The 25,304-nt window shown below is 41.8% G+C and overlaps 1 protein-coding gene across 16 annotated transcripts in view; it reads right to left on the bottom strand.

Moving 5' to 3' along the window:
• The window catches only part of INTS6L (integrator complex subunit 6 like), a 61,853-nt gene extending 44,466 nt beyond the window's left edge, over positions 1-17,387 (bottom strand). For 11 of the 16 annotated variants that reach the window (XR_010154752.1, XR_010154753.1, XR_002941495.2 and 8 more), the window contains exons 1-2: positions 16,868-17,362; positions 16,653-16,730 (exon numbers count right to left, since the gene is read on the bottom strand). Coding sequence is in view for 10 of the 16 variants with exons in the window: in XM_016944197.4 (XP_016799686.1) it covers positions 16,653-16,730; positions 16,868-16,978 (189 nt within the window). In the remaining 6 variants the exon portion in view is untranslated. Of the gene's footprint in view, positions 1-16,652; positions 16,731-16,867 lie in introns of all 16 variants that reach the window. The other 5 variants (XR_008542075.2, XR_010154754.1, XR_010154755.1 and 2 more) reach the window with 3 other exon arrangements.
• Positions 17,388-25,304: the final 7,917 nt, after the last annotated feature.

The raw sequence follows: 25,304 nt of genomic DNA, 5'->3' as shown, positions 1-25,304 counted from the left end.
AAAAGATTATGACTGGCTGAAGGCTCAGTTGATCATTAACATTTTTTTAGCAACAAAGTATTTTAAATTAAGGTGTATACATTGTTTTTTAGACATAATGCTATTGCACACTTAATAGACTACAGTATAGTGTAAACATAATTTTTCCATGAATTGGGAAAGCAAAAAATTCTTGTGACTCACTTCATTGTGGTGGTCTGGGAATTGAACCTGCACTATCTTCATGGTAAGCCTATATTCACTTCACAAATATGTCTTGTTAGATTAGTTTATAAGTTTAATAAATTTTTCAAATTTCATTTTAATTTAAGCCTACTTTCCCTGACATCTAAGTACAGAACAATTAGGTGTGGGGAACAGTGAATTAAGAATTAGAAGGGCCTAGTCTATTCCTAGCTGTCACTAACTCGCTTGGCAAGTGGTCTAGAGTAAGTCACTTAATCCCACTGTGGCTGTTTCCTCACCCAAGGAATGAAAGGGCTGAAAAACCAACTCTAAGGTCCCTTGCAGTTTTTATATCCTATAATTCTATACGTTCCTTTAATATAAATCAGACTTATGTATCTTATAATTCCACACCCTGTAACAATCCTTCATGTAAATCTGACTTACAGAAAGAGAACACCTCCTGTCTCAATAAATGTTAATTCAATATGTTAATTCAGATCGGGTTTAAGTTTCCATAGTCAACTAAAAATGTCTTTTCATACCAACAGAAAAACATGGGCCTTTCTATCAGTGACCTGGGTTCTTGTCCCAGCTTGATCTGACTAGCCACTAGCTATTTATTCTCCACTTACATCACCACAGGAAGGAGAGAATTTGCACTTTTCTCCTCAGAAGGGCAAAGCCTAAAAGCAATATTTTCTATTACCCTCTGCACCCACATTTCCACCTTCTCATCTGACTGGTTGGTTTGCAAACAGGAAACTGGCATGCTCTCTGCGGGCCTGTTGCTGAAGCTCTTTTGAATATTCTGGTATGTTCTCTGACATGTGGTGCTAAAGGGGTAGGTTCTACCCCTACAACAGACCCATAGGGTAGGTCTGTCAATATGTGAACTACTTGGAAGCTTTTCAGAACACACATGTAGGCTATATCCTTTCCTCCAGCTTTGATCAGGAATAAAGCTGTAATTTGGAACTCTGGCTGGCTTCTGTGTCTTACTTCTCAATAGATTTCAAGTGGAGGAGGGAAATGAAGGAGTGTTATTTAGTGGCTCCCCTAAACTTCAGTATCCCTCAGTATCCTAATACTTGTCCTTCCTGAACTTCATCCCATTTTAGCCAGGCCATTTCTCCGATTCATTAATTTTCATTGATTTTTATTTTTTTTTAAATAGAGAAGCCTTTTCCTCCATTGAAATCTTGCCAGGAACTAAGAACAAGTAAAAGAGATAAAAGCAGATCAACTGTCCTTGAAGGGGATGTGGGAGTGGTGTTAGAGGCCTTTCTGAAAAACTCCTGTTCTATCTCTAAAGGTCACTTGTAATCCTTTTCCAAAATGTTAGCGACCTTACTAATATTTGGAAAATGGTATAATGTTATAACACAGTATAATGTACAAGTTTAATAAACATGCTGTTAATTTCCCCAGCCAAGGTAACCGATAAAGATATTTAGGGCAGCTGTACCTAACTTTCCACAAGAAAAGTAACCCTTACAAACTGTATGTGAATTGACTATTTATAAATAAAAAAAATAGTTGAATGATTAATATTCTCTAGGGTGGTAGCTATTTAAAGGGACTGGCAATGAATCTTTCCAAACAGTAAAAAGAATCCTTGTACATTATGAATTTTCACAAGCCAGGCTCCTTCACACAGCAGTGACAAAACTTCTTGCTGGGAGGCTCCACTTGTTGTGTCCCCCTGACTTGGTGCTGAGCCACCGCACTGACCTGTTTTAGGCACATATATCCTGCAGCCTATCTGGACATTCCCCTGAGGAGCAGTGCAGTCCAGTCCAAATCTTCCTAGCTTGTTAGCAAGCTCTTCACAATGAATGAAGGAAAACCTTGTTGACATCCAGAAAGCCAATGCATGTTGCTTTCCTCTCCTTGACAAGACTTTTTATCTTTTATTAAAGGAAATTAAATCAGCCTGGTAATATCTGCCATTTGTAAGCCCATGTTAGAGGTCTATCCTGGACATTGGGCTCTTCTAGGTGGTTATACAAACTAAATGATTAACAGATTTGAGTATTTTCCCAGATGTCACAAGTTAAAGCCAGAGTCTAAATTTAGCAGGGCCATCATTTCTCTTGTTGAAAGATAAACTATTTTCCTTTTTCCATCTGCTCTCCATAAGTTTGGGGAAAACTTGCTCTGAAACAACCCAGAAAATTTGCATAAATCAATTCCAACAGTATTTTTCAACCAACTCACTTTCTTCTTCAACTTAGCATTCTGTCATCTTTGTCACCACAAACTGTTCCTGCATTGGTAAACTCACCAGTGAGATGGAATGACATGAAAAATAAGAAGCCCTGCTTTTCCAATCATCTCTGTCTCCCGAGGAGACAAATGACTTTTCTCTTGGTCTTTGCCCTGAATATTTGGGCAAGTTAAAACTTCTCAACTTCAGGAATTTTCTTCTCACAATTAAAATGGACTCAAATTCTGATAACAAAGACAAGGTTTACTTGCTCTCTTAGGTAACAGAACACTGTGACAGCTGAATCACCTTAAACTGTTAAAATATCTTTGTAAAATGATTTTTACAGCTAGCACACCTATAAAGGAGGTTGTTACAATTATAAAGTACACACTAAGAATACATTATATCATTATAAGAATGGAACTGTCTTCCTTCTTGTACCTCCCCTAAAAACTTCCTTCTTGCTTATATTTTCTGACCCTGACACAACTTTTTCCCTGATACTCCAAAAATTTGGCCAGATTTCACTTTTTTTGTGCTTTTCTCACTTTACTCAAGGCACTAATATACTTCAACGCTCAAAGGAGGTATTTTAGAGCTCTGTGTTTTAAATGTATAGTGTAGCTTTAAAATTACTTTTTAAAGAATAGCCAGGCTGGGTGCAGTGGCTCACACCTGTAATCCCAACACTTTGGGAGGCTGAGGAGAGAGGATCACTGGAGCCCAGGAGTTCAAGATCAGCCTGGGCAACATAGCGAGACTCCTCTCTCTACAAAAAATTAACATACAAATTAGCCAACCATAGTGGCATGTGTTTGTAGCCCCAAGTGGTAATCGCTTGAACCCAGGAGTTCAAGGCTACAGTGAGCTATGATAACGCCACTACACCCTAGCCTGGGTGTCAGAGCAAGACTCTATTTTTTTTTTTTTTTTAAAAAGAAAAACCAGTTCTCTTGGATTCAGTTTTATAAAAGTTACTTCCCCAAGGGCTTTTCTTAGTGTCTTGAACTTGCCGAAATGTGCAAAGCCCATTTTATTTGATTAAATCGGTTCTCTCCCTGAGAACTCTGAATGCTGTCATTCTGTTTCGATCTACCAATTTTCCTCCACATGCTTCAGGAGATACTACCAACCAAGACTACATGTATGAAATCTAGTTTACTTGCGTCTTCTACTTTTTAACAAAGATATTAAGAAATTGACCTCCCCCGATATATTGCAGAAATGTATTTAACAGTCTGTGGCCTGCTGCACTGATCTTCAGCAGACAGTTAAAGACTCACATGATCACATATTTTAACGAAACTGGGCAAAGAAATGATTCACAGTTTGATTCCACTGACACATAGTTCACCATTTTGTTTTACTGACCTCTTTAAATTAATATCTAGTATGAAGTTTTTTAAGCATATAAACAATCATAAGGATCTAGAAAGTTTTAAAAATATGTTTATGAAGTTTTCAATTATTACCCCAGGGAATTAGGATAAAATCGTGAAGCAGTACACTTCTCAAAGTTTACTGGAAAACATGATAATATCCAAAGAAATCTGACCTTCACCAGTGGACGGTAACACGTAGAAACCAATAATTTTAGAAGCTTTTCTCCTCCCTCCAAAAGTCAATTGCACTGCTACTGAAGCAGAAACATCTTAGAACTTACTAAACTTGGTCATACTTAAATGTGAAAAGTTTCCTTTCCCAGTCTCAGACTATTTCAACTGCAGATATCAACTAATACCTATTATCAGGGAAAAAAACTGCTATTGTGCATATCACACATTCAGTTGGTTACATTTTGGCTCATTTATGGACAGATACACAAAATAATAAAAATTTTTGGCCTTGGAAAAAACATACATGGACAGGAGTGAGACTAAGCCACCTAAGCATTGCAGAAAGTGTTGAACATATGAGATAGCAGAATGGCCATTTATTACGTTCTGAAGATTACACAGCACCTCTTTCCCCAGGACTAATTCTTTTAGGAAAAATTCTTCCATGAGAACACATGGGCACATGGGGGGAACCACACACACTGGGTGGGGCCTGTGAATGGGGGTGGGGGAAGGGAGAGCATCAGGAAGAATAGCTAATGGATGCTGGGCTTAACACATAGGTAATGGGATGATCTATGCAGCAAACCACCATGGCACATGTTAACAAACCTGCACATTTTGCACATGTACACTAGAACTTAAAATAACAGTTAATGAAAATAAATAATTTCAAAAAAAATTGTTATGAGCTACTTTTTACATGGTAAAAGTAACATGCATTCATTGTTAAAAATCCCAACAAAATACAAAGTTAGTCTGTCTGTTCACCAAACCCTCACTCTCACTCTTCCAAAGTATTGATAGGACTCTGTCATGAACGTTATTAAATTGTTTACAGCAAACAGAATTGACATCAATAAGATGGAGTGGCATTTACCAATGTAACCACTAAGTGTGTGATATAGCACATTAAACACATCCAGGACCTGTTTTCTAAAATTTAAAAGTTGTTTTTTTTGTTTTTGTTTTTGTTTTTGTTTTTGAGACAGGATCTCACTTTGTGGCACAGGCTGGACTGCAGTGGTGTGAACATAGCTAACTTCAGTCTTGTAATCCTGGGCTCAAGTGATCTTCTCACCTCAGCATCCTGAGAAGCTGGGACTGCAGGCATGTGCCACTATGCCAGGCTAATTTTTTTTAAATTATTTTTTGTAGAGACAAGGTCTTGCCGTGTTTCCTAGGCTGTCTCAAACTCCTGGGCTCAAGTGGTCCTCCCACCTCAGCCTCCCAAAGTGCTGGGATTACAGGTGTGAGCCACCATGTCCGGCCTAAAGTAATTTTTAAGTCACCCTGAATTCCAAGCCTCAATTATTCCACTTTCTGCCTTTCAGTTATACAACTCTCTCCTGTACTTTTTCGGAAGGAGTCCTGGAAATAATCTAGTCTAATCCCTTCATTTAACAGATGAGGAAACTGACACCATAAAAGGTTAAGTGACTTGCCTGGGGTCATGTGTGTAATTAGTAACAGACTCAGGTTAAGAACATGGATCTCTTGCCTTCCAGTCCAGCACTTTTGACAGAGCTACTGAAGTGACAATGATACAGTTTGCCATATTACATGACAGTAGATGGTATGATCTACTAGACTGGATATACTATGTCCACTTTTTAAAATCTGATTTTATAAAAGTACCTAGCTATAGCCTAAATCTACTTCTAACACACAACTCAAAGGCATCACTATGAAAGGGAGTTTACAATGTTTACGCACCTACGTAAGCTATTAAGAAAAGTGGAGAGCTTTGCTCTGCATATCGCCAACATCCTCCTTCAAGAAATAAAGCAGGAGGGGGTCTCCACTTTCCAATGCCATGGCTATATTAAAGGCTAGATATTCTCCCTGGAATCCTATTGTCCACTGTCTAGTTATGTGGGCTGTCTTTGGCAGAGACAAAAATTCAAAGAGGGACTGGCCCTTCTGATTAAACAGCAGTGCCTCCAGGCAACTTCAGGCCAATTTAAATGAAACCATTTTGGTCTAGAGTTCAGACTAATCAAACACTAAAGGTCATACTCCAGCTCCCACCCTCCTTCCTTCTGCAACTTCTCATCATTATAATAGTATTTTAAAGCATGTTCTGTCATGTCCTCACCCTCAAGTCACACCCTTAATGGAATGATTTCAGTTTACTTCCTCTCCTCCCCCAGGCCTTCAGCTCTCCTGGCTCTGTATCTCTTCTTCCTTTGGTTAACTGATGTTCTAAGGGCTGGCATCAGGAATGGGGAGATACACTCAGAGGGTAGAAGAGACAGTGCAGGGCTTCTGTGGGAAATGATGGGAAATAAGTTTTTACCGACACGTGGAAGAGATACTAGAGAGCTCAGAATGGCAGGCTGGTGGGGAGGGTGATATGATAAAACCAACTTTTTTCGAAAGTTAGCAATTGATGTAAGTGGAGACAGGAATTTTGGAGGCACTTGGGAGTCCAGTTAGAAGGCTGGTACAGTGGTCAAAGCATAAAAACATGAGGACCTAGATTAAAGTGATGGCAACAGAAATTGAGTCAAAGGAACACATGTAAGAGAAATTTCAAAGGGATGGCAGATAAGCCAGAGAAGATGGAAGGCAAAAAGAAAAAACAAAGCTGAATAATGACAGAAGAGGTCTGACTGTGAGCTGACAGCAGGACAGACAGTCAGTGGAGATGTGTGGAGATGTCCTGCACTCAGCTGAGATGCCTGAGTGAGAAGCTGAAGATGGTGAAGCATCAGTGTGTGTCGGAATATTTGGAACCACGAATGAAGCAGGATACACTCCCCAAGGGAAAGACTTTGGAAGATAGAGAAAGAATTATCAGAGAGAGGAGTGGAGAAACAGAATATAGGAAGTGATAAGTTTCTGGAAGGAAGAAGTAGTTAGTTTCAAATGTAGTCAAGGACAAAGAGGATGAATATTAGTAACTTTGCCCAAGTAGCTCGACAGTAAATCTTAAGACCTTAATAAATCATATTTAGTTTTCTTAACAGTACTATTTTTCAGTTGCACAAACAAAAATGTTTCAAGACTTTTGTTCAATCGCATTCAAATCCTGTGTTTGGCTCCTGGTACTAAGTTCACTGAACTATTTGAGCTACAGGGCAGGATATAGATAATAAAAGAGCAACTGGCATTAATGAGTAGTATAACCAGGGGAAAATGGTTTCAGATATAGAATTCTACTTTTTCTATAAACATCTGGCACATCACCCAAAAGTCTTCATGCAATGTTTCTCTGGTTAAGACCCCACTGACTGACATCTCTACTTCTTCTATAAAATCCACTCTTCTACCCCAGGCCATCTAACTACACAGGAGGGGAAAAAACCAATGATCTGGCTATGACAGGTGTGTGGCTTGAGGAAAATGGGAGAAGTAGTTGAAATGAGGACCACACCAGCAGATAAGGCTCAGGCTGATACACAAAACTCTGCAAAGGCATGATGGTAATCCAGACCTTTTTAAAAACCATGCCTACCTCCTCCAGAGGCTGTGGATTAGAAAAAACAAATGGCTACTGTGGAGTACACTGAATATCTTTCTTTTCCTCATAAGAAAAGCATTTATCAGGAGATTGGTAAAGTGAAGACGGCATATCAGTTTTTAGTGGCTATTATTAATAAATAGCCAAGGACTACCCTGCTGCTTTTACAAACCTACCACTATTCCTATAGGGCCTCCTCAGCCTAGGCCACCAGTTCACATCCTCCAGTCCTCAACTATCTCATACTCCATCAACTGAGAGTCTCAACAACTCTATATCTGTCACCAGTAGGGGCATAACTGTGGGACATCAAAGGCAAAAGTGTTTTACAAACATATGCACCACAATATTCACCCAGCAACAGTCAGAGAAATGTTAGAAATAATAACACTAGCAGTAATAATTTTCATTCATTGAGTGCTTGCTACAATACCAAGCACTATTACATTAAAAGCAGCTATAAATAACAGCATGATAATTATGTTTAAAAAATGATGGCTCTAGGACATGCATCATAATGAGAAAATACCAGTGAGAAGTTATCAAAAGGAATTTTCTGTCACAATTGATAGGAGAAGTGAAGTGGTTAATCACTGAATAGACTAGAATAGAGACAGACCTAGGTTACTACTGGCTGTGTTACTTAACCTCTCTGGGCCCTGGTTCCCTTATTTATAAAAAGAGTATAATAATAGTACCTAGTAATCCAGTACACAGACTGACTAGGAAGAGAAACTAAATAAACATTTTACATTCATTGGCACATTGCCCTGTACCTAAGCATTACTTAATAAATGTCAGCTGCTATTATTTGAAGGCTATTTCGTGATTGTTCATTATTACAAGGAAGCAAATATAAGTCAAATCATATCTGAAATACAGGGATAGTTATACAAGCTAGATAACACCTTCGACTATAAGATGGGATTTAGGAGGATCCAAAATTAGGGCTATAAAGTGGTCCTACCTCTTATAGATGCTATTCATCAGCATATCTATAAATCCACCCAGCCTCAGAATTAGACATTGGTGCTTATTCCTTAAATGGGAGCCATTATAGTTACCAAAAAATAACAATTAATCACTCCTGTAACCTCCACTAGGAGGATTAAGTTTTGAGAAAGTTAACGACTGTCAGAAGTAAGAATCCTAGGAGCCCTCCAGTCATGTGGCCTCTCCCTCCTTTTAACGCCACTGATGACTTGCCATGATATAAGACAAGGGCTCCGCTGGGGAACATCAAGAAAGCTCTCAAAAACAGCAGTGATACAAATTCCCCTTTGTTAAGTTTTACACTATGACAAACTAGAGTATTTCTCCTTTATCCTACACTTCCTAAAGAATGCTGCTCCTGAGAATTCTTGGGCAAAGTAGCTATGTAAATCAAACAAGGGACATGTTACATATTTCTAATAACACTGAAAGTATGAAACATTTAGCACTACTGGTGAGCACATATTATAAACAGAATTCTGAATTACTGCAGTTACATTCATTCACATACATATTCCATTATACTTAGCCCAGGAAAAGACTTCTAACCCAACCAGTTGGATCACCAACTGCATCCAAAAGACTAAGCAACCAAACTGGCTTTCAATACAAATAAGAATGGGATGCTTTCATATTTTGCCCCACAGGCAAGGGTTATCAAGCCATCAACTCTGAACTGTATGATAACCTTTCATGCACAAATGAGTCTTTTATTGCGGTGGGGCGGGGGGGTGTTCATTTTAAACGGAACTTCCAGAGAAAGGATCCTCCTTCAGAAACAATTCCTAGGATATGAACATCATAAAATATCTTAAGAAAGAATATAGACAAACACTGCTAATAGAAATATAGTGCAAATTCCACATATGGAATTTCAAATTTTCAACTCACCACATTGAAAAAGTAAAAAGAAACAAGTTAGATTAATAATTTACTTAATATATCCAAAATATTATATTTTACACTGTCTTGTTGAAGCACCCACTGACAGACTAGCCACCTTTCAAGTGCTCAATAACCATACGTGGCTAAGTGGACGCTATGCTGAACCGTGTAAATGTAGCCAATCTATGAATAGGAGTAACTGGCATATGTGAAGAGCCACGCCTACCTCCACTGCCACCTCAGCCCCTCACCCTCTCTGCTGGAGCCTTTACAGTGTCCCCACCCCTCATGGAACCAAAGTCCACACCCAGTTGTGAGGAAGAAGAGAGAAAGAATATGTTTTTAACAAATCAAGCTGGAAACTTAAACCCATTTCCCATTAGAAACAATTATAAACACAATAGGTCTATGGCTAAGTGACATGAAGGGTTAAAAAGGTTCCTGGGAGGAAGGTCTGGGAACATAATCACCACTTCCAACATTGTATCCAGGAGATAATGTGTTCCAAGCTCCCAATACACAGTTACAAAGGGACTGCCTGGGTCTCTCATTTACACTCTTTCGGTAAAAGGCAACCGGGAGGAGGCCATGTTTACAAAGACTTTTTCATTTAAGAACTTAAATGAAACATGTAGTTTCCTTTCTTCACTGCCCTTCTCACTCCCATAAGGAGGGTCCTTCAATCCAACCCTTCTCTAGAAAACACATTTCTTCCTGAGATGTGGAACCACTGTCATATTTTTTCACTCTGTGAAACTGAGAACCCTGTGTTCTAAATTATAATTATCTTCCCAAAGCAAAGGCAAACTGAAAAGAAAAAATATCTGCCCTTTCCTTACCTGTGCCCTGCCCTTCACCATCTCCCTACCCCCACCCCAATCCCAACCATAAGGCCAAAAGCTCTCAAGCAGCAAGCAACAAAACTAGGCAATTTCAACTACAACTTATGGGTCTCCCTAGCCTTTTATTCTCCCCTCCCTTTAGCTCACTTAAAAGGTAATTATAACCAAACAAGCATATAGACAACAAGCTTTGTCCTATTTCTCTTCAATTCTACCTAAGAGCTCTGCATCCCAGAAGAAATGTACAAAATCTAGCTTACAAGTTTCAAAGCCTTTCTGTGGTCCAGTCTTAACTAGTTATAGTCTTGAGACACACCAGATTCTCAGAGTCCTGTGCATCCTCCTCCCTCACCTCCAATTCTCTGGTTAAGAGTCCACTGCTCTTTACATTTCCCATATCCTAAGCCAGTGACTATCCTCAAGACCTTTAATGACTAGGACCATGTCTTTTACTATTCTGGTCCCTTCTTAGGCCAGATCTTTCTGGTTTCACCTTAGGCCCCTATAACAGAGCCTGGTGCAGAGGAGATGCTCAAGAAGTATATGGTAAATGAATGCCTAGACTGCCGTAGTGTCAACCCACTGTTACACTTGTCTTTTGGAAACACCATTTTGATCATGTCACTACAATGGTGATAAAAGTCAGAACGGTAATTACATGCAGGGGAGAGATGGATTGCAGAAAGATGCAAGAGGCATTTTCCTGGTTGATGGAAACGTTATATATCTTGGCCTGGGATGGTGGTTACATGAATGTATAAATATAAAAATGCATCAAGTCATTAGGATTCATGTATTTTCTATATATGAATTATACTTCGATAAAAAAGAAAAAAGAGAAATATATACACTTATCTTGTAAAAAATACAATAAGATTCTACCATATTATAAACTTGAACCTATATGAAAATGCTAGCTGTAATAAACATTAAATATATCAAATTGTTAATAGTGATTACTCTATGGGGAAGAGTACCGGGAATGAGGTAAGCTTTGACATGAGGGAAATGAGTAGCTTTGACACTTAACATATTGCTTGAAACCTTTTTTCCATTTGTTGAGTACATATTAAAATCTAAACACCCCCTTAGGTACTAGGGATACAAATACCTAGAAGTTCAAATATTTGCCCTTCAAGAGCTCACATTAGGGAAGTCAACATGAACACTAATAGTCCCCATATAACATGCTAAATGCTATATAGTTAAGGTGTGGACAACATGTTAAAGGATCACAGAGGAAGTTGTTATACTGCTTGGAGTAGGGAAAAAGCCGACGGACAAAATGACTTTTGAAAACATAGAATAAAGAACTGAGGTATGTCAGGCCAACCAATGTGTCCCAGGCAGAGGGAATAACATTTACAATGGCACAGAAGCAACTGGCATAGTGTGTTTGGAGAGGAGGACCTAATTTTTCATTGTGGGTGAAGCCTGAGGTCCATGAGAAGAGAAGAGAGGGCGCAGAGACATGGTAAGATAGGGCCAGATCATGAACGGCCATGGAGGCCAGGCCAAGAAATTTACTTTTATTGGGAAATGTAATGGAGTGCCACTGAAGGATTTTTTTTTTCATAGGGGAATGACTTTATTTTATTTAAAGAATGATCAATCTGAGGGCAATGATGGGAAGGAATCAGTGGAGAGCAAGACTGGAAGTAGGGAGAACAACTGAGTGGCTGCTTGCAAGTGAGAAATGATGAAGGTTGAAACGAGGAGCAAATAAGAATGAATGGATACGAGAGAGGTTGGGGATACAGAACAGACAGACCTCCACAGTTTTGTCAGGCATCTTCCCTAGTCATCTTACAGCTGGTCCTTAGTCTGAAGATTGTATTGCCCAGAGGTCTAGTCTTCTACTGTTGACTCTCCCCTTTTCTTATTTCAAAATAATTATTGCTGCATGCCACAAATGGCCAGTAAAGGAAGGTGGATAAGAAAGCAAGATCATGGGAGAGGCAATTCGTTGTAAAAGTCAATGCACTGCCTGTGTGGCATTTTGAGTTTTAAAAGCATCTTTCATTGTCTAAGATTGCTCTCACAGGCCATGTTGCTACTATTTCACTGATAAGCTCTTCCATAGCTTCTTAACCACAATGAAAGGCTCCCATAAAAGTCACTCCTTTTGCAAATAAGATCTATAAAATATATTCATGGGCATAAGAAAAAGTTACGTCTTAGTTAAAATTCTAAAAAACGCCTGTAACACATATCATTTTAAAAGCTTAAATTACTTCCTAAATCTGTAAGCCAAAATTTTGCTATTTTCTGATACATGTTGTCAAAGGCATGCAGACACCAGTAAGCAAAGCTAGCTACAGGATGGGAAAAGGCAACACTCAGGGAAATTTTTACTTTTTCAAATGTATGTCTTCAAATTACAGACTTAGGATATTTCTTTGAAACATTATCATTTCCTATTTATAAAAATCTTCTGGCCAGTATTTTATACATGTGTTTCAACTATTTCTAGAAAAGTAACTCCATTTTATGTTTAAAAAGATAATTTCCTTCAACAAAAAAGAAATAATTTTAAGTAGCTTCCAACATAAAACTATTTTGAATACCTTTGTTAATATATACCCTACTCTAATGGCTTACTTTCTTTCAAAGTAATAGTAGTGACGAGCCTGCCTCTTCTATTCACTAAATAAAAGGAAATTATGATTCATAGCAAAACAAAACATACAAGACAGCAGAACCTCAGCCAAGACTAAAAACAACAATTATACCAAAAAATCCCAAAACATTAACACTTTTAAAAACCACATACTAGTTTTATAAGGATACATTAGACATTTTTAAATGTTAAACAGGGTTTCATACTAGCTGTGTACACTGAAGATATCACGGTATAAAGGTGGGGTCAACACTTGTAACACTATGCATAAAACTTGTCTAGAAAGCAACATAACAGATGTAGCACATGATGCTTACATTTCGTACGCTTTTTATATGGTACTTAAGTCAAACTTAATTCTATCCATGCAAACCGGGACTGCAAGTAAAAGGTATGACTAATTTTAAAAAAGCACACAGCTATATAGTAAGGAGTATGCAGTAAAACGTTCCGAAGTCTTTGGTGAAATACTATATTCACATATTCAACAGTATACATTAGTGAAAATTTTCAGTCACAGTAACTTTTCACAAGATTTATTGTCGGATCTTGTAAGTGGATATACTGGGAAGAGTTGCATGCCTATTAAGAAAAAAATCTTCCAACCAAATGCACAACTCATGTCTGTTATAACACCAATAGAAACAAACCTTCAAGTAGAAAATAAAGTTCATTTTACAGTGTTTAGACTTGGATACAACCAAGACCTAAGAAATAAGCAGTTACTGTGAAAAAAGAGAAACAATGGCGCTCAAACCTTAGAGAAATAAAAAAAAAAAAACACTCATATTCTGCAAAAATATAAGCTACCAATAAAATCCTAGCCAACATCACTTGCTGAAAAGACCTCAGACTCCTAATGAGAGTGAAGTTTTTAAGTAGGAACTAAGGTGCCCGCTGACAATCAAAGAAAGCCCTATTTGATAATCAGTGTGACAGAAAACAGACATTTATGGCTCCCAGCTATTAGCAAGTGAAAGACTAGACTAAATTTTAAGAAAAAAAAAATCACCAGATGTTCTAAAATTTCAGACCTTCCAAGCTGGTTAGATCCTAAAAGCAAAAGAACAAATAGTTACCACATGCTGAGGAGGGTTGGAGGCAGGCTGGCAGGAGAGTGATTGAAGAGAGACTCGGAAAAAGAAAATGCTACCAAAATATGGCATATTATTAATTCAGGTATAGAAAGCAAAATGACAAGAACATCATTAAGATCATTAACCTTTTTCTAGAACATGTAGTTATCACTTAAGAGTAAAATGAAAAACTTTGGAAAGATAGGCTAAGAAGAAGATAACCAACGATTAATAATTAAACATATTACAAAAAGTATCTTCCCATATATCTGACCTACATAAGGAAAAAAAATCAAACTCAACTTGGAAACGTGCTTTTTGCTTTAGGAAAAAAATGTAGTATATAAGATGGCAGGATAAAAAGAGCTATCTGATGAAATTTCCACTAAAAACAAAATCCAACTTTTCCTGTCCGTTCTATAGAACTATCTGGAGCCTTTAAAATAGCATGGATAAATTACACAGCCATTAAAAATTTTAAGTATGAAGGCTATGTGGCGACCTGGAATAATTCATTGGATAAAAATCGGTAGAAAAAGCAGAATACAAAGTAATATGTGCACTGTAATCACAATGCTAGGTTAAAAGATGTAATGATGGTTGTTAAGAATGAGGCTTATTTCCTTTCCCAAGTTTCTGTAAATACTGTTTTGATAAGTTTTACAGATGGAAAACTATCTTTAAACAATCCTTCTTGGCATATGGAAAAATGATAAATAGGTTGTTCCTTTTTTTTTTTTTTTTTTGACGACAGAGTTTCACTTTCTTGCCCAGGCTGGAGTGCAGTGGCATGGTCTTGGCTCACTGCAACCTCCGACTCCCGGGTTCAAGCAATTCTCACGCCTCAGCCTCCCGCGTAGCTGGGATTACAGGCGCCCGCCACCACATCCGGCCGTTTTTGTTTTGTTTTGTTTTGTTTTGTATTTTAGTAAAGACGGGGTTTCACCATGTTGCCCAGGCTGGTCTCAAACTCCTGAGCTCAGGCAATCCGCCCATCTCGACCTCCCAAAGTGCTAGGATTACAGGCCTGAGCCACCGCACCCGGCCAATAAGTTGTTACTTTAAGGAAAAGAAGGCACACTGCTTTGTGGTTTATCTTTTTTACTACTTCGAATTAAGGAGCATGTCTTCAAATGGCCACACTACAAATGGTCGGTTCTTATCTGTATTAGCAGTCGAAGAGTGTAGACATTCAGACCTAGGATGTATAAACATCTCCTTTTCTATGTGGAAAAAAATGATCACATCCTTTTGGGAAAACTGACATTTTTAAAAAGCTTACGGCATTTTGAAAGATGTCTACTTGTTCCACTTTTCTAAATGGATAGAATCACAAACTGAAAACAAAGTATCGAAAAAAGAACAGTTTTAAGGGGAACCTACTAATTAAACAGTTAACCGAAGCTACGAGTTACAAAATTAGTTTCTCTTTGGTTTCCTTATGCTTGAAGGAACACTCTTCGGCCAACTATTCAGCTTGGTAGGTTCCATTCATTAAAACACCTCACTCTACAGAAACGGATCACAACACATCCAGACTGCGTCTCCCTAGCACTATTACGATTATTCTGAGGAAAAAAGAAAAAGCCTAACAAAAGACGTCAAGGATTGTGGTAGTATTTTTAAAATTTCAATATGCAAACAGGACTCTTATGCAGGTTGATTTAACAGTTTAAATTCCATTTTATCTGGCCACTGCAGGCAAAGCAGCAGTTCTTTATCTCCTCACCATAGGAACATAAATTACCCCACAGAGACCGTCCTCCCTACTTTTCTCCTGTAGGTCAGAATCAAATCATCGAACTTGACTATTACAAATGCTCACATTTGAGTCCTCCCCTTCCTTTCTTTCTTGTCCCTGGATTAATTCCTACGTGGCTAGCACAAACCTAATTTATGATGTAAATAGGTAGAGCGGATCCCTAAAAAGCTCTGCCCCTGTGGGTTCGCACTTGGCACGTCCCCCTCCGTGTCGTTGCTTCGCTGGAATTTCCAATGAAACAGTAACAGTAGCTAAGGTAACTGAGAGCGGGGCTGAACCTGGCCAATTCCGGAGCAGAAACGCAAAGACTTTCTCCGGGTCTGGGGGTGGGGAGACTGGCGTCGCGGACAGATTTCCGATTGGGCGGGGGTGGTGAGAGGCCAACGAGTGCAAAGGCGGTTGTCTGGTCTTTGAAGGCCGGCGGCTGGCTCTGCCACGCTCTCAGCAGGAAGGGGAGGGGACCAGGAGGAAGAGGGGGAGAAGGAGGAGATGCAGCCAAGAGCCCAAGGAGGGGGAGGAAGACCGGGGGAGGAAGGAGGGGCCAGAGGAGGAGCCCAGGCTCCGGGAAAGCCCGCGCGCCCGGCCGGCAGGACCTCGGGGCGGAGTCGCAGGCTCCGCCCGGCCCCCCGGCCGCAGCCGCACCCTCGCGCGGTGCGCCTCGAAGGGGCGGGCCCGCCTCGCAGCCTCCCTCCGGGTTTCGGGCCCTCCTTCCCCGCTCCTCCCTCCCCTCCCTCCTTTCCATCTCAGCAGCGCCCTCAGTCTCCCTCTCGCAGGCTCATACAAAAGCAAAATGTCCGCCATGTTCCGAGGCGGCTGCGGTTGTCGCGCCACGAGCTCGGCCCTCCTGCGGTTTCTCCCCGGGGCTGCTCCTCCCCGGTCCCCTCTCCCCGACCCCAGGCGCGACAGCTACTCCGAAGCCGCCGACGGCACCACTCCGCCCGCCCTCTGCGCCCCCCCCCCCGCCGCCCGCCCCGCCGGGCGACGCAGGACCGCCTCGGGCGGGGGCAGGGGGGTAAGCAGCCCCCGCCGACTTGCTCCCGCTTCCCGCCTGTCCCCCCACCCGTAGCCCCTTTACCTTGATGCAGTACGGGGGTTCGTCGTAGGTGACCAGCATGTACCTGTCTCCGCGGCTGGCCGGGTCCCGGGCGCGCAGCTGCGGGGCAAGGGATGACGGAGGGGGTCGCGTAGGAAAGGAGGGGGGAGGGCGATACAAACGTTACAGAAGCACCTCAATCCACACCCTGAAATCCCTCGGGAGCTCTCCCCATCTCTCCCCTCCCCTCCCTTTACCTTCAAGAATAACTCCACAGCGCCTTTGGCAATGTCCAAATAGGAGGTGCCCAGGTCAGTGCGCTGGTTCATAGAGGCGGACGTGTCTATGAGGAACAGCAGGATGGGCATCTTCCCCCGCACTCCTGCCTCCGCTCCCCACTCTCCCGGCCCTCTTGCCCTCACTGCCGCGTACGGCCACCTGAACCCTCAACTCTCGCAGAGCCGGGGGGCAAGGAGCAAGAGGAAGAGGGGGAGACGGGACGGGACGGATGGGACCGCTCCTGGCCTCCTCTTTCTGCAGCCCCACCTCCTCTCCCTCCAAGGGAACTTGAAAGTGTGAGCGTGTGTAGCCCTCGGGGCCCTCCCCCTTCCTCTCTTCTGCTGCCACCACTACTGCCGCTGCCAGGACTACTGCCTAAGCATCCGTCCGCGCTCACTAGAGCGCTCGCCCCAGACTGAGCGCCGTCTCTGTTCACTGACAACTTCTGTCTGCTCACCTACCATCGGCACCATGTGACCAGAACCCATGCCATTGGCTGCCAATTATGTGGTATTTGCATATTCATTAGATGACAGGACTAGGGGAGGGACTTGGGCGAACCCTGGGAGTTGAAGTTTGAACCCAGGCAGAGGGTAAGGGGAAGTGTTACGGACCCTTGCTAGGATTCTCCTTTAAAGGACTTGGAAGCAGTTCGAATGATTAGTTCGGGTGGTTTAGATGGATTTTTCTGTCGCTCTTCAAAGATGGTGATTCGAAAAGAAGAGTGAATTTGAGCAACAGTTGTACAGAAGTACAGAAGCAGATGCTTGGACAGTTTGCACAGAAAATTCTTCGCTAACTGCAATCGATCAATCCTGCCAGTGGCGAAGACGAAAATATTTCAGAAGCAGCAAACTTCTTTCCTGGCAGGACGTACTCACATTCCTTTAGATCCCTCCCCCGTCTTGATCAGTATTTGTGAGTTGGTTGCTGGCCTTGCATTCCACATATATCTACTTAGAAAGGAAACTAAAGCTTAAACACAGTTACAGTTACCTAAACTGGCCTTTTGTATGCACAAGCTTCTTCAGTTTCACTAAGCTCTTTGAAACATTGGCCTGCCTGTGATAATTCCACCACTGTTCCCTCTGCGCAGCCTTTACACATGGAGGTTTGCAAACCTAGATTGTGATTCAACTCACTTATTTATTTATTTATTTATTTTTATAAATAAATAAAGAGGATCTCGCTTGATCGCCCAGGCTGGAGTGCAGTGGCCCCATCATAGCTGCCTGCAGCGTCCAGCTCCTGGGCTTAAGCGATCCTCCCATCTCAGCCTCTCAAGTAGCTGGGACCACAGGGGCAGGCTCTCAACTCACATTTATTGAGTGCCTATGAAGAGCCAGGCACCCACGGTAGCCTTGTTTAATCTTTGAATTAATTATGGCAGATGGCATTGTATTCAATTTTCAGTAGAGGAAAATGCAGCTCCCTGAGGTTAGGGTAACAATGACGGATACTCTCAGGTCTGGCTCTGTGAAGAGACTCAGTAAGTGGCCAACCACACTTGATTGACTACTTCATATTACACAATTTTAAAAATTGGACTTATGTATTCCTGGCAATTACTATTGACAATGTGGAATCCAGGACTTCAATGAGTTTGCAGTTTCATTGAGGAGAGATGATGACATATACATACATAATATTTTATATATTTTGGCCGGGCGCAGTGGCTCATGCCTGTAATTCCAGCACTTTGGGAGGCCGAGGTGGGTGGATCATTTGAGGGCAGGAGTTTGAGACCAGCCTGGCCAACATGGTGAAACCCCCGTCTCTACTAAAAATACAAAAATTAGCCGGGCATGGTAGCAGGCGCCTGTAGTCCCAGCTACTTGGGAGGCTGAGGCAGGAGAATCACTTAAACCCAGGAGATGGAGGTTGCAGTGAACTGAGATCACACCACTGCACTCCAGCCTGGGCAACAGAATGAGATAACATCTCAAAAAAGTATTTTATATATTTTATATACACACTCTCTCTCTCTCTCTCTCTATATATATATATATGTCTGTTCTGTGTATATGTTTCATATATTATATATGCACATTCAATAACATTCTCAGAGAAATACGATTTTAAAAGAAGTCATATGGCAGTATATGAATCAGGGACAAACAAGGATGCAAATTAAAAAGTGCTATGGAAACAATGGTCCAGTGGTCTAGAAATTCATAGGATTTCATGAACAAGGCACAAAAAGGGAAGAGAGGGAATCTGGGTTGGAAGGAATGATATGAACAAAAATTCAGCCAAAGATAATACTATGTATGGTGCATTTCAGGCCATTCTGGTGGAAAGTAGGGAATTAATGAAGAAATAAGGATGAAAAAGATACTAGAAGCCCCCATTTCCATTCCAATACAAATGTCAGTGTAGAAGGGCAATGCCTACATGGGCTAGGGTACAAAAAATATAGGACTGTTGGGGGCAGTGTGTTAGTTTTCTACTGCTGTTTAACAAATTATTACAAATTTAGTGGCTTAAAACAACACAAGCATTTACTATCTCACAGTTTCCATGAGTCAGAGGTCTAAGTTTACCTGGGTTCTCTACTTAGTCTCATAAGTCTGCAGTCAACGTGTCAGCCAGGCTGTTTTCATCTGGAGGTTCACCTGGGAAAGAACTGGCTTCCAGGCTCATTCAGATTTCTGGCAGAATTCATTTCCTTGGGGCTGTTACTGGTGACCAGAGGCCACCTTCAGGTCCACCTTCTGTTGCAGGTCTCTGCCATATGGCTTTCTCCATTGGCTGTTCACAACATAGCTGCTACTTCAGGGCCAGCAGAGAAATCTCTTACTCCAAGATGGAGCCTTATGTAATGTAGATAATCTCAACTAGAAGCAAGTCACAGGTCCCACCCACACTCAAGGAAAGAATATTATACAGGATGTAACACCAAGGATTGGAGATCATGGGGCCAGCTAAGAATACTGCCTAATATTAGATAGGGATGGGATTATTAAGATGGGGATGTGATTATTTCCTGGAAACAAACTTTGCCTAGTTCACAGTTTTTGTGAGATGGAATCTTGCTCTGTCGCCCAGACTGCAGTACAGTGGCATGATCTCGGCTCACTGCAACCTCTGCCTCCCAGCTTAAAGCGATTCTCCTGCCTCAGCCTCCTGAGTAGCTGGTACTAGAGGCATGTGCTACCATGCTCAGCTAATTTTTATATTTTGAGTAGAGATGGAGTTTCACCATGTTGGCCAGGCTGGTCTCAAACTCCTGACTTCAAGCGATCCACCCACCTCGGCCTCCCAAATTGCTGGGTTTACAGGTGTGAACCACCGTGCCCTGCCTGTTAAAGTCAATTTTGAGTAATACTGTACAAACTTTCAGCCCACCGAATAAATGCATTGGGTTGACTTGTTGCTTAGACTAGCCTTTGGTTGAAGAATTACAAGATTTCCTATGAGGAGTTTATATTTTATTTTGTGAATATCTATATGTGTATGTGTGTATGAGAGAGGAGAATAAGGACTGCTGAGCCATGATATACCCCAGTTTACAAATGGTATTTTAAGATGACATTAAAATATCTCCTTTATACTTTCCTCCCAACTTTTCAATGAGTGTGCCTTACTTTTATAATCAGAAAAGGGGCTATGTTAAAAATTACATTAAAAGAATTGTAAAAAGTTCTTCCAACTTGAATACTACTGAGACAATTTTCAAAAACGACTTACCAGCATTAGTGAAACACAAATAGTCTCAGTCACACAATGCTCCTGTGGTCAAGGATATGCATGGTCCCACAGAGTGACCTTCTAGGGACAAGATATTCTCCCCATGCAGGTGAATGCCTTTTAATTTTTTTTTCTAACAAGACATGTTATTGATTTTTTCTGGCATAAATGCAAATGGAATTGAAATGATGTCAACATAGAATTGAAAAATATTTGTGTCTCAGTATAAACTACAAAAATGGCAATATACAAAAAAAAACACAAAAAAAACCAAAAACAAAAATGATGTAACGCATTTATGGGCTTATTCAGATTAAACCAATCCCCAAGCTGTCACCAAGAACCTTCTCTTCATCACTTCCTGGAGGAAAGTAAGTTCTGTATTATGCTAGAAATTGTGTAGACTTCTCCACTGTGTTTCTTTGGCATACATCAACACTAAACCATACAAAGCCCTTTCTACATCTTTCTCTGCTACAGAACATCAGCCTCTTCGTGTTATAGGTTATTTCTGCCATGGGTTTGTTTCTTGCACTAGAATGTAAACTCCTTGAGAGCAGCTAGAGCCTATAACCAATGCCTGGTGCAAAGTACTTGCTCCATAAATGGTTATTGAAAGAAATTGTCAAATGTGCTGTGGTTTTCATTCTTTCATCATCTTTCCAGGTGCTTGGGGTATTATCCTGTAGCTCCTTTCCTAGGGTTACCCAGCCCTCCCGTGTTGCCCCCTGCCTGCCATCTTTCATGGGAGCAGGGTGGTAGACCCAGCTCCCCTGTCCCTGTGGATCCCGGGCCATTTGGATTTGGGCTCCAGGAGGCCCCTTCAGGCCAAAGCATTGAACTGACAGTCCTTACTGCTTACCCAGAACCCTGGCAACTTCCCTTTTGTTCTACTCATGCTTCCTTATGAAATGGCTCTTTCTGGGGCCACTGCTCACTGTTTGTCTCCTTCAGTCAAATCCTCTTTCCAACTGCTCCCAAATTTCAGCCTCTATGGCCTGCATTAACCATCCTGTCTTCTTTTCAATTTTCTCACTTTTTTTCAACTTGTGAGCTCTTGAAAAGAGTTTCCTCTTTCCTCTTCAAGTCCTTGCTCTTCATATACTGCTCTCCTGGCCTTCATTCTGTTCACATAAATGTCCACAGACTTTGCCCCATGTTTATATTTTATGTTGTGGTGTGGTCCACCACCATACAGCTGATGCTTTGTTTTGGTGAGAGTCAGTTTGATTTTTCACTCTCCTAAGTTTTGTCACCTCTTGTCTTTAAGCAGTCCCTAATCACTATATTTTTATTTTTATTTTTGAGACAGGGTCACACTCTGTCACCCAGGCTAGAGTACAGTGGTGTGATCACAACTCACTAGAACCTCAACCTCTCTGGCTCAAGTGATCCTCCCACCTCAGCCTCCTGTGTAGTTGGGACTACAGGTGCTTGCCACCATGCCTGGCTAATGTTTAATTTTTTTTATAGAGATGGGGTCTCACTATGTTGCCCAGGCTGGTCTTGAACTCCTGGATGCGACCAATCATCCCAACTCAGCCTCCCAAAAATGCTGGGATTATAGACATAAGCCACCAGGCCTGGCCCTAATTACTACATCTTGACAAAAAGACCTTACTTAACCTGGTTACTACCCCCTTCCAAAGCCCACCTTTCATGGTTTAGAGGGCAGTAAAATCTCCCTGTCTGGTTTCTCCACCACCCTGTGTGTCCTCAAGCCCATGTAATCTGGTTTCTTTCCCTGCACTCCATGGAAACTGCCCAGACCCCCAATGGCCTACTTCTGGCTGGCCAAGTCCAATGGTGTGTTCTGTATGTCCTTTGTTGATTGCAGAGCTTGTTACATGCCTTCCTGAGCTCCTACTCCCAACTACCTTGTTTTTCATCTCCTGCAATTTCACCTGGAGTCTTTATACACCTTGGACCATTTGTTTCCACCTTCACTGACTCTTAAACTTAATCTTTGTCTCACTCCATGGCTACCTCCTTTCCTCTCACTGTCTCCACAAGGACTGTGTTATTTCCACAATCTTTGTTCATTTAGTCATTCTTTCTTTCTTTCTTTCTTTTATTCAAATACTTCTTGGGTGGACCTTCTATATGACGGGCAATGAGTATGCATGTGGGAAAAAGGGAAACAGCATATTGTAGTGGTTAAGAGCTTGGATTTGGGGGTTCAAATTCCAGCTCTGCCATTTACCAGCTATGTGACCTGGGACAAGTTTACTTAACCTCTTTCTGCCTCAGCTTCATCATCTGTATAATGGTAATAATAATAATAATAATAATAATATTTCTTTGGATTGTAATAATGATTAAATGAATGAATACTTATTCTTTTATTTATTTTTTTGTAGAGACATGGTCTTGCTATGTTGCCCAGGCTGGTCTCAAACTCCTGGGCTCAACCATTCCTCCCGCTTCAGCCTCCCAAATGTTGGGATTACAGGTGTGAGCCACCATGCCCAGCCCATGAAGAGCTTAGAGAAATGCTAAGCACAGAGTAAGCTCTATTTGTGTTAAATAAAAGCAAGAATAGATATAGTTCTGGCCCTTGTAGAGCTTACATTCTAGTGGGGAAAATAGTCAAAAGAATAGATATGATATTATACTGAGTGCTATAAGAGAGGAAATACAGGGTGTTATGGAAGCACCAAGAAGGAAAGTATATTCTAGAGGGGGTGGATATGTCAGGGGGGCATACAGAGAAGTTTCTTATAGAATCTGACTTTGCTTAGGAATTAGCCTGGTGAAGGAGGCTGGTGGGGGGTGAGGAATAACACAGGGAAGGAGGAAGACTGTCCCAGGCAGGAAATGGGGATGTGGATGAGATGGTGAGAGAGACTGACACACACCCCTTGGAAAAAAAGGAAAGTTCTGTATGACTGTAATGCAGAAGAGCTGGAGTAGGGGAATAGGAAGAGGGGAGAAATGGATAGAAATGCGTTTGAAGAGGTGAGCCGGAGCCAGATCATGCAGGGCCTAGTTGGCCCTGTAAGGAGTTGAATTTTCTTGTGGAGACAACAAGGAACCATTGAATGATTCTCAACAGATCAGGTTTCGGTGATATCATTCTATCTTCAGCACAGAGAATGGGTTAGATGAGGACAAAAATGGAATCCAGAAGACAAGTGAGGAGTCTATTTCTGTAATTTAGGTGGGCTGAATTGTAGTGGTGACAAGAGGGTGGAGAGAAGTGTATGGGTGCCAGGTACATTTAGACGGTAGGGTAGTCAGGTCCTAGCCATTGACTGAACATGGGGTGTAGGGAAAGGGAGGAGTTAAGGGTGACCAGCATTCCAGCTTGGGCGATAGGGAAATTGTGGGGCTACTCACTGAGACAGAAGACAAAAGAAGAGATGCATTTTGGAGCAGGTGGAGGCTATTCAACAAATATTTTTTAAGCAGTGCCAGGCATTGTTCCAAGATCTAGATACATAGGCCAAGATTCCCTGTCTTGGCGCATTTATAATAAATAAACAAGTAAATATCTAGTATGTCAGATGGTGATAACTACCATGGAAGAAATAAAGTCAGGTAAAAAGTTAATCTTTGTGCAGCGGGGCAAGGTGAGTTTGACTTGTCTGTGGGCCACCCATGTAAAAATTACTAGGAAGCAAGCTGGCTGAGTAAAGTATAAAAATAAGCCTTGAAGAAGGCAGAAGCTTCCCAGACAGATTTTGTGGGAATACACTACAGTTGTGAGTGCTTCTTTTTTTAAGCACTAACTATGTACAAGGCAAAGGCCTTGGCACTTTGCGCATCTTATCTCAAGGCATCAACCTTGTGAGGTAGGGCCTACTATTTTTCCCAGGTGAAGGTGAGGAAACTGGGGTCCCTCCGCTGGTCAGTTGCCTGACCCCTCAGCCCAAGCTCTTTTTCTCCACTCTGCAGGAACAATACCAGAGCGAGAGGGTATGTGCTGGGTGTCTAAGAGCCCAGAAATGCATTAGAAGAAGCCCAGCATGGAACCAGCTCACTGGAAGAGAAGCACAGGAAACCCGGGCACTGCCCTGCAGGAGAGCAGGATGCAGAGGGGCCAGAGAGAGGATGGTGCGAGTGAGTCATCCAGGCGTGAAGACTGGGCTCCCTCAGCCCGCAAAAGACTGGCCTTGGATAACCCATCTTGTAGGACTGTATGGGACCTGAATTTGCTGTGATGTGCCTACGGACACTTGTTCTACCCATGCTCAGGAAATCCCCTTTCTGAAACCTAATGAGAGAAGGGCTGATGAGGGGTGAGGGGTGATGGCAATGTTGGGGTGCCCAGAGAGCTGAGGTGAGATCCAAACATCTGTTGATCAAGGGCAGCCAAACGCCTAGCACAATCCTTCTTAGTGGCTCCCTTCTGCCCAGGGCCCAGGCACAGCAAGTTATATGGACATTTATAGACTTGGTTACTCTGAGAGGTGGTGTAGGCTAAAAATAAAAATAGCTGGTGATGAAAGTTGGCCCAGGGCAGCCCGCACAAAGCTCCCCAGCGAGTCTTGCCACTTGGGTAACTTCCTCTCACAAGTCAGGGTGTTGGAGCCTCTGGGCTGAGGCCCTGGAATCTTGGTCTTTCCCCTTCACATTTTCTGTGGTGTTCTCCTCATACCTCACCACCCTGAAGCCACTGCCCATGCCTCCCGTGGAACTCACAGGCAAGAGGGTCATTATTCTGTGTGTGGAACACCAGGGATGTACACAGTGCACAGAGAGTGAATTCTAAGCATGGTGGTG

This window comes from Pan troglodytes, chromosome X (assembly GCF_028858775.2).
Source record: "Pan troglodytes isolate AG18354 chromosome X, NHGRI_mPanTro3-v2.0_pri, whole genome shotgun sequence".
NCBI lineage: Eukaryota > Metazoa > Chordata > Mammalia > Primates > Hominidae > Pan > Pan troglodytes.
The sequence above is the reverse complement of the archived record's forward strand: the minus strand, read 5'-3'. Positions and strand labels throughout refer to the sequence as shown.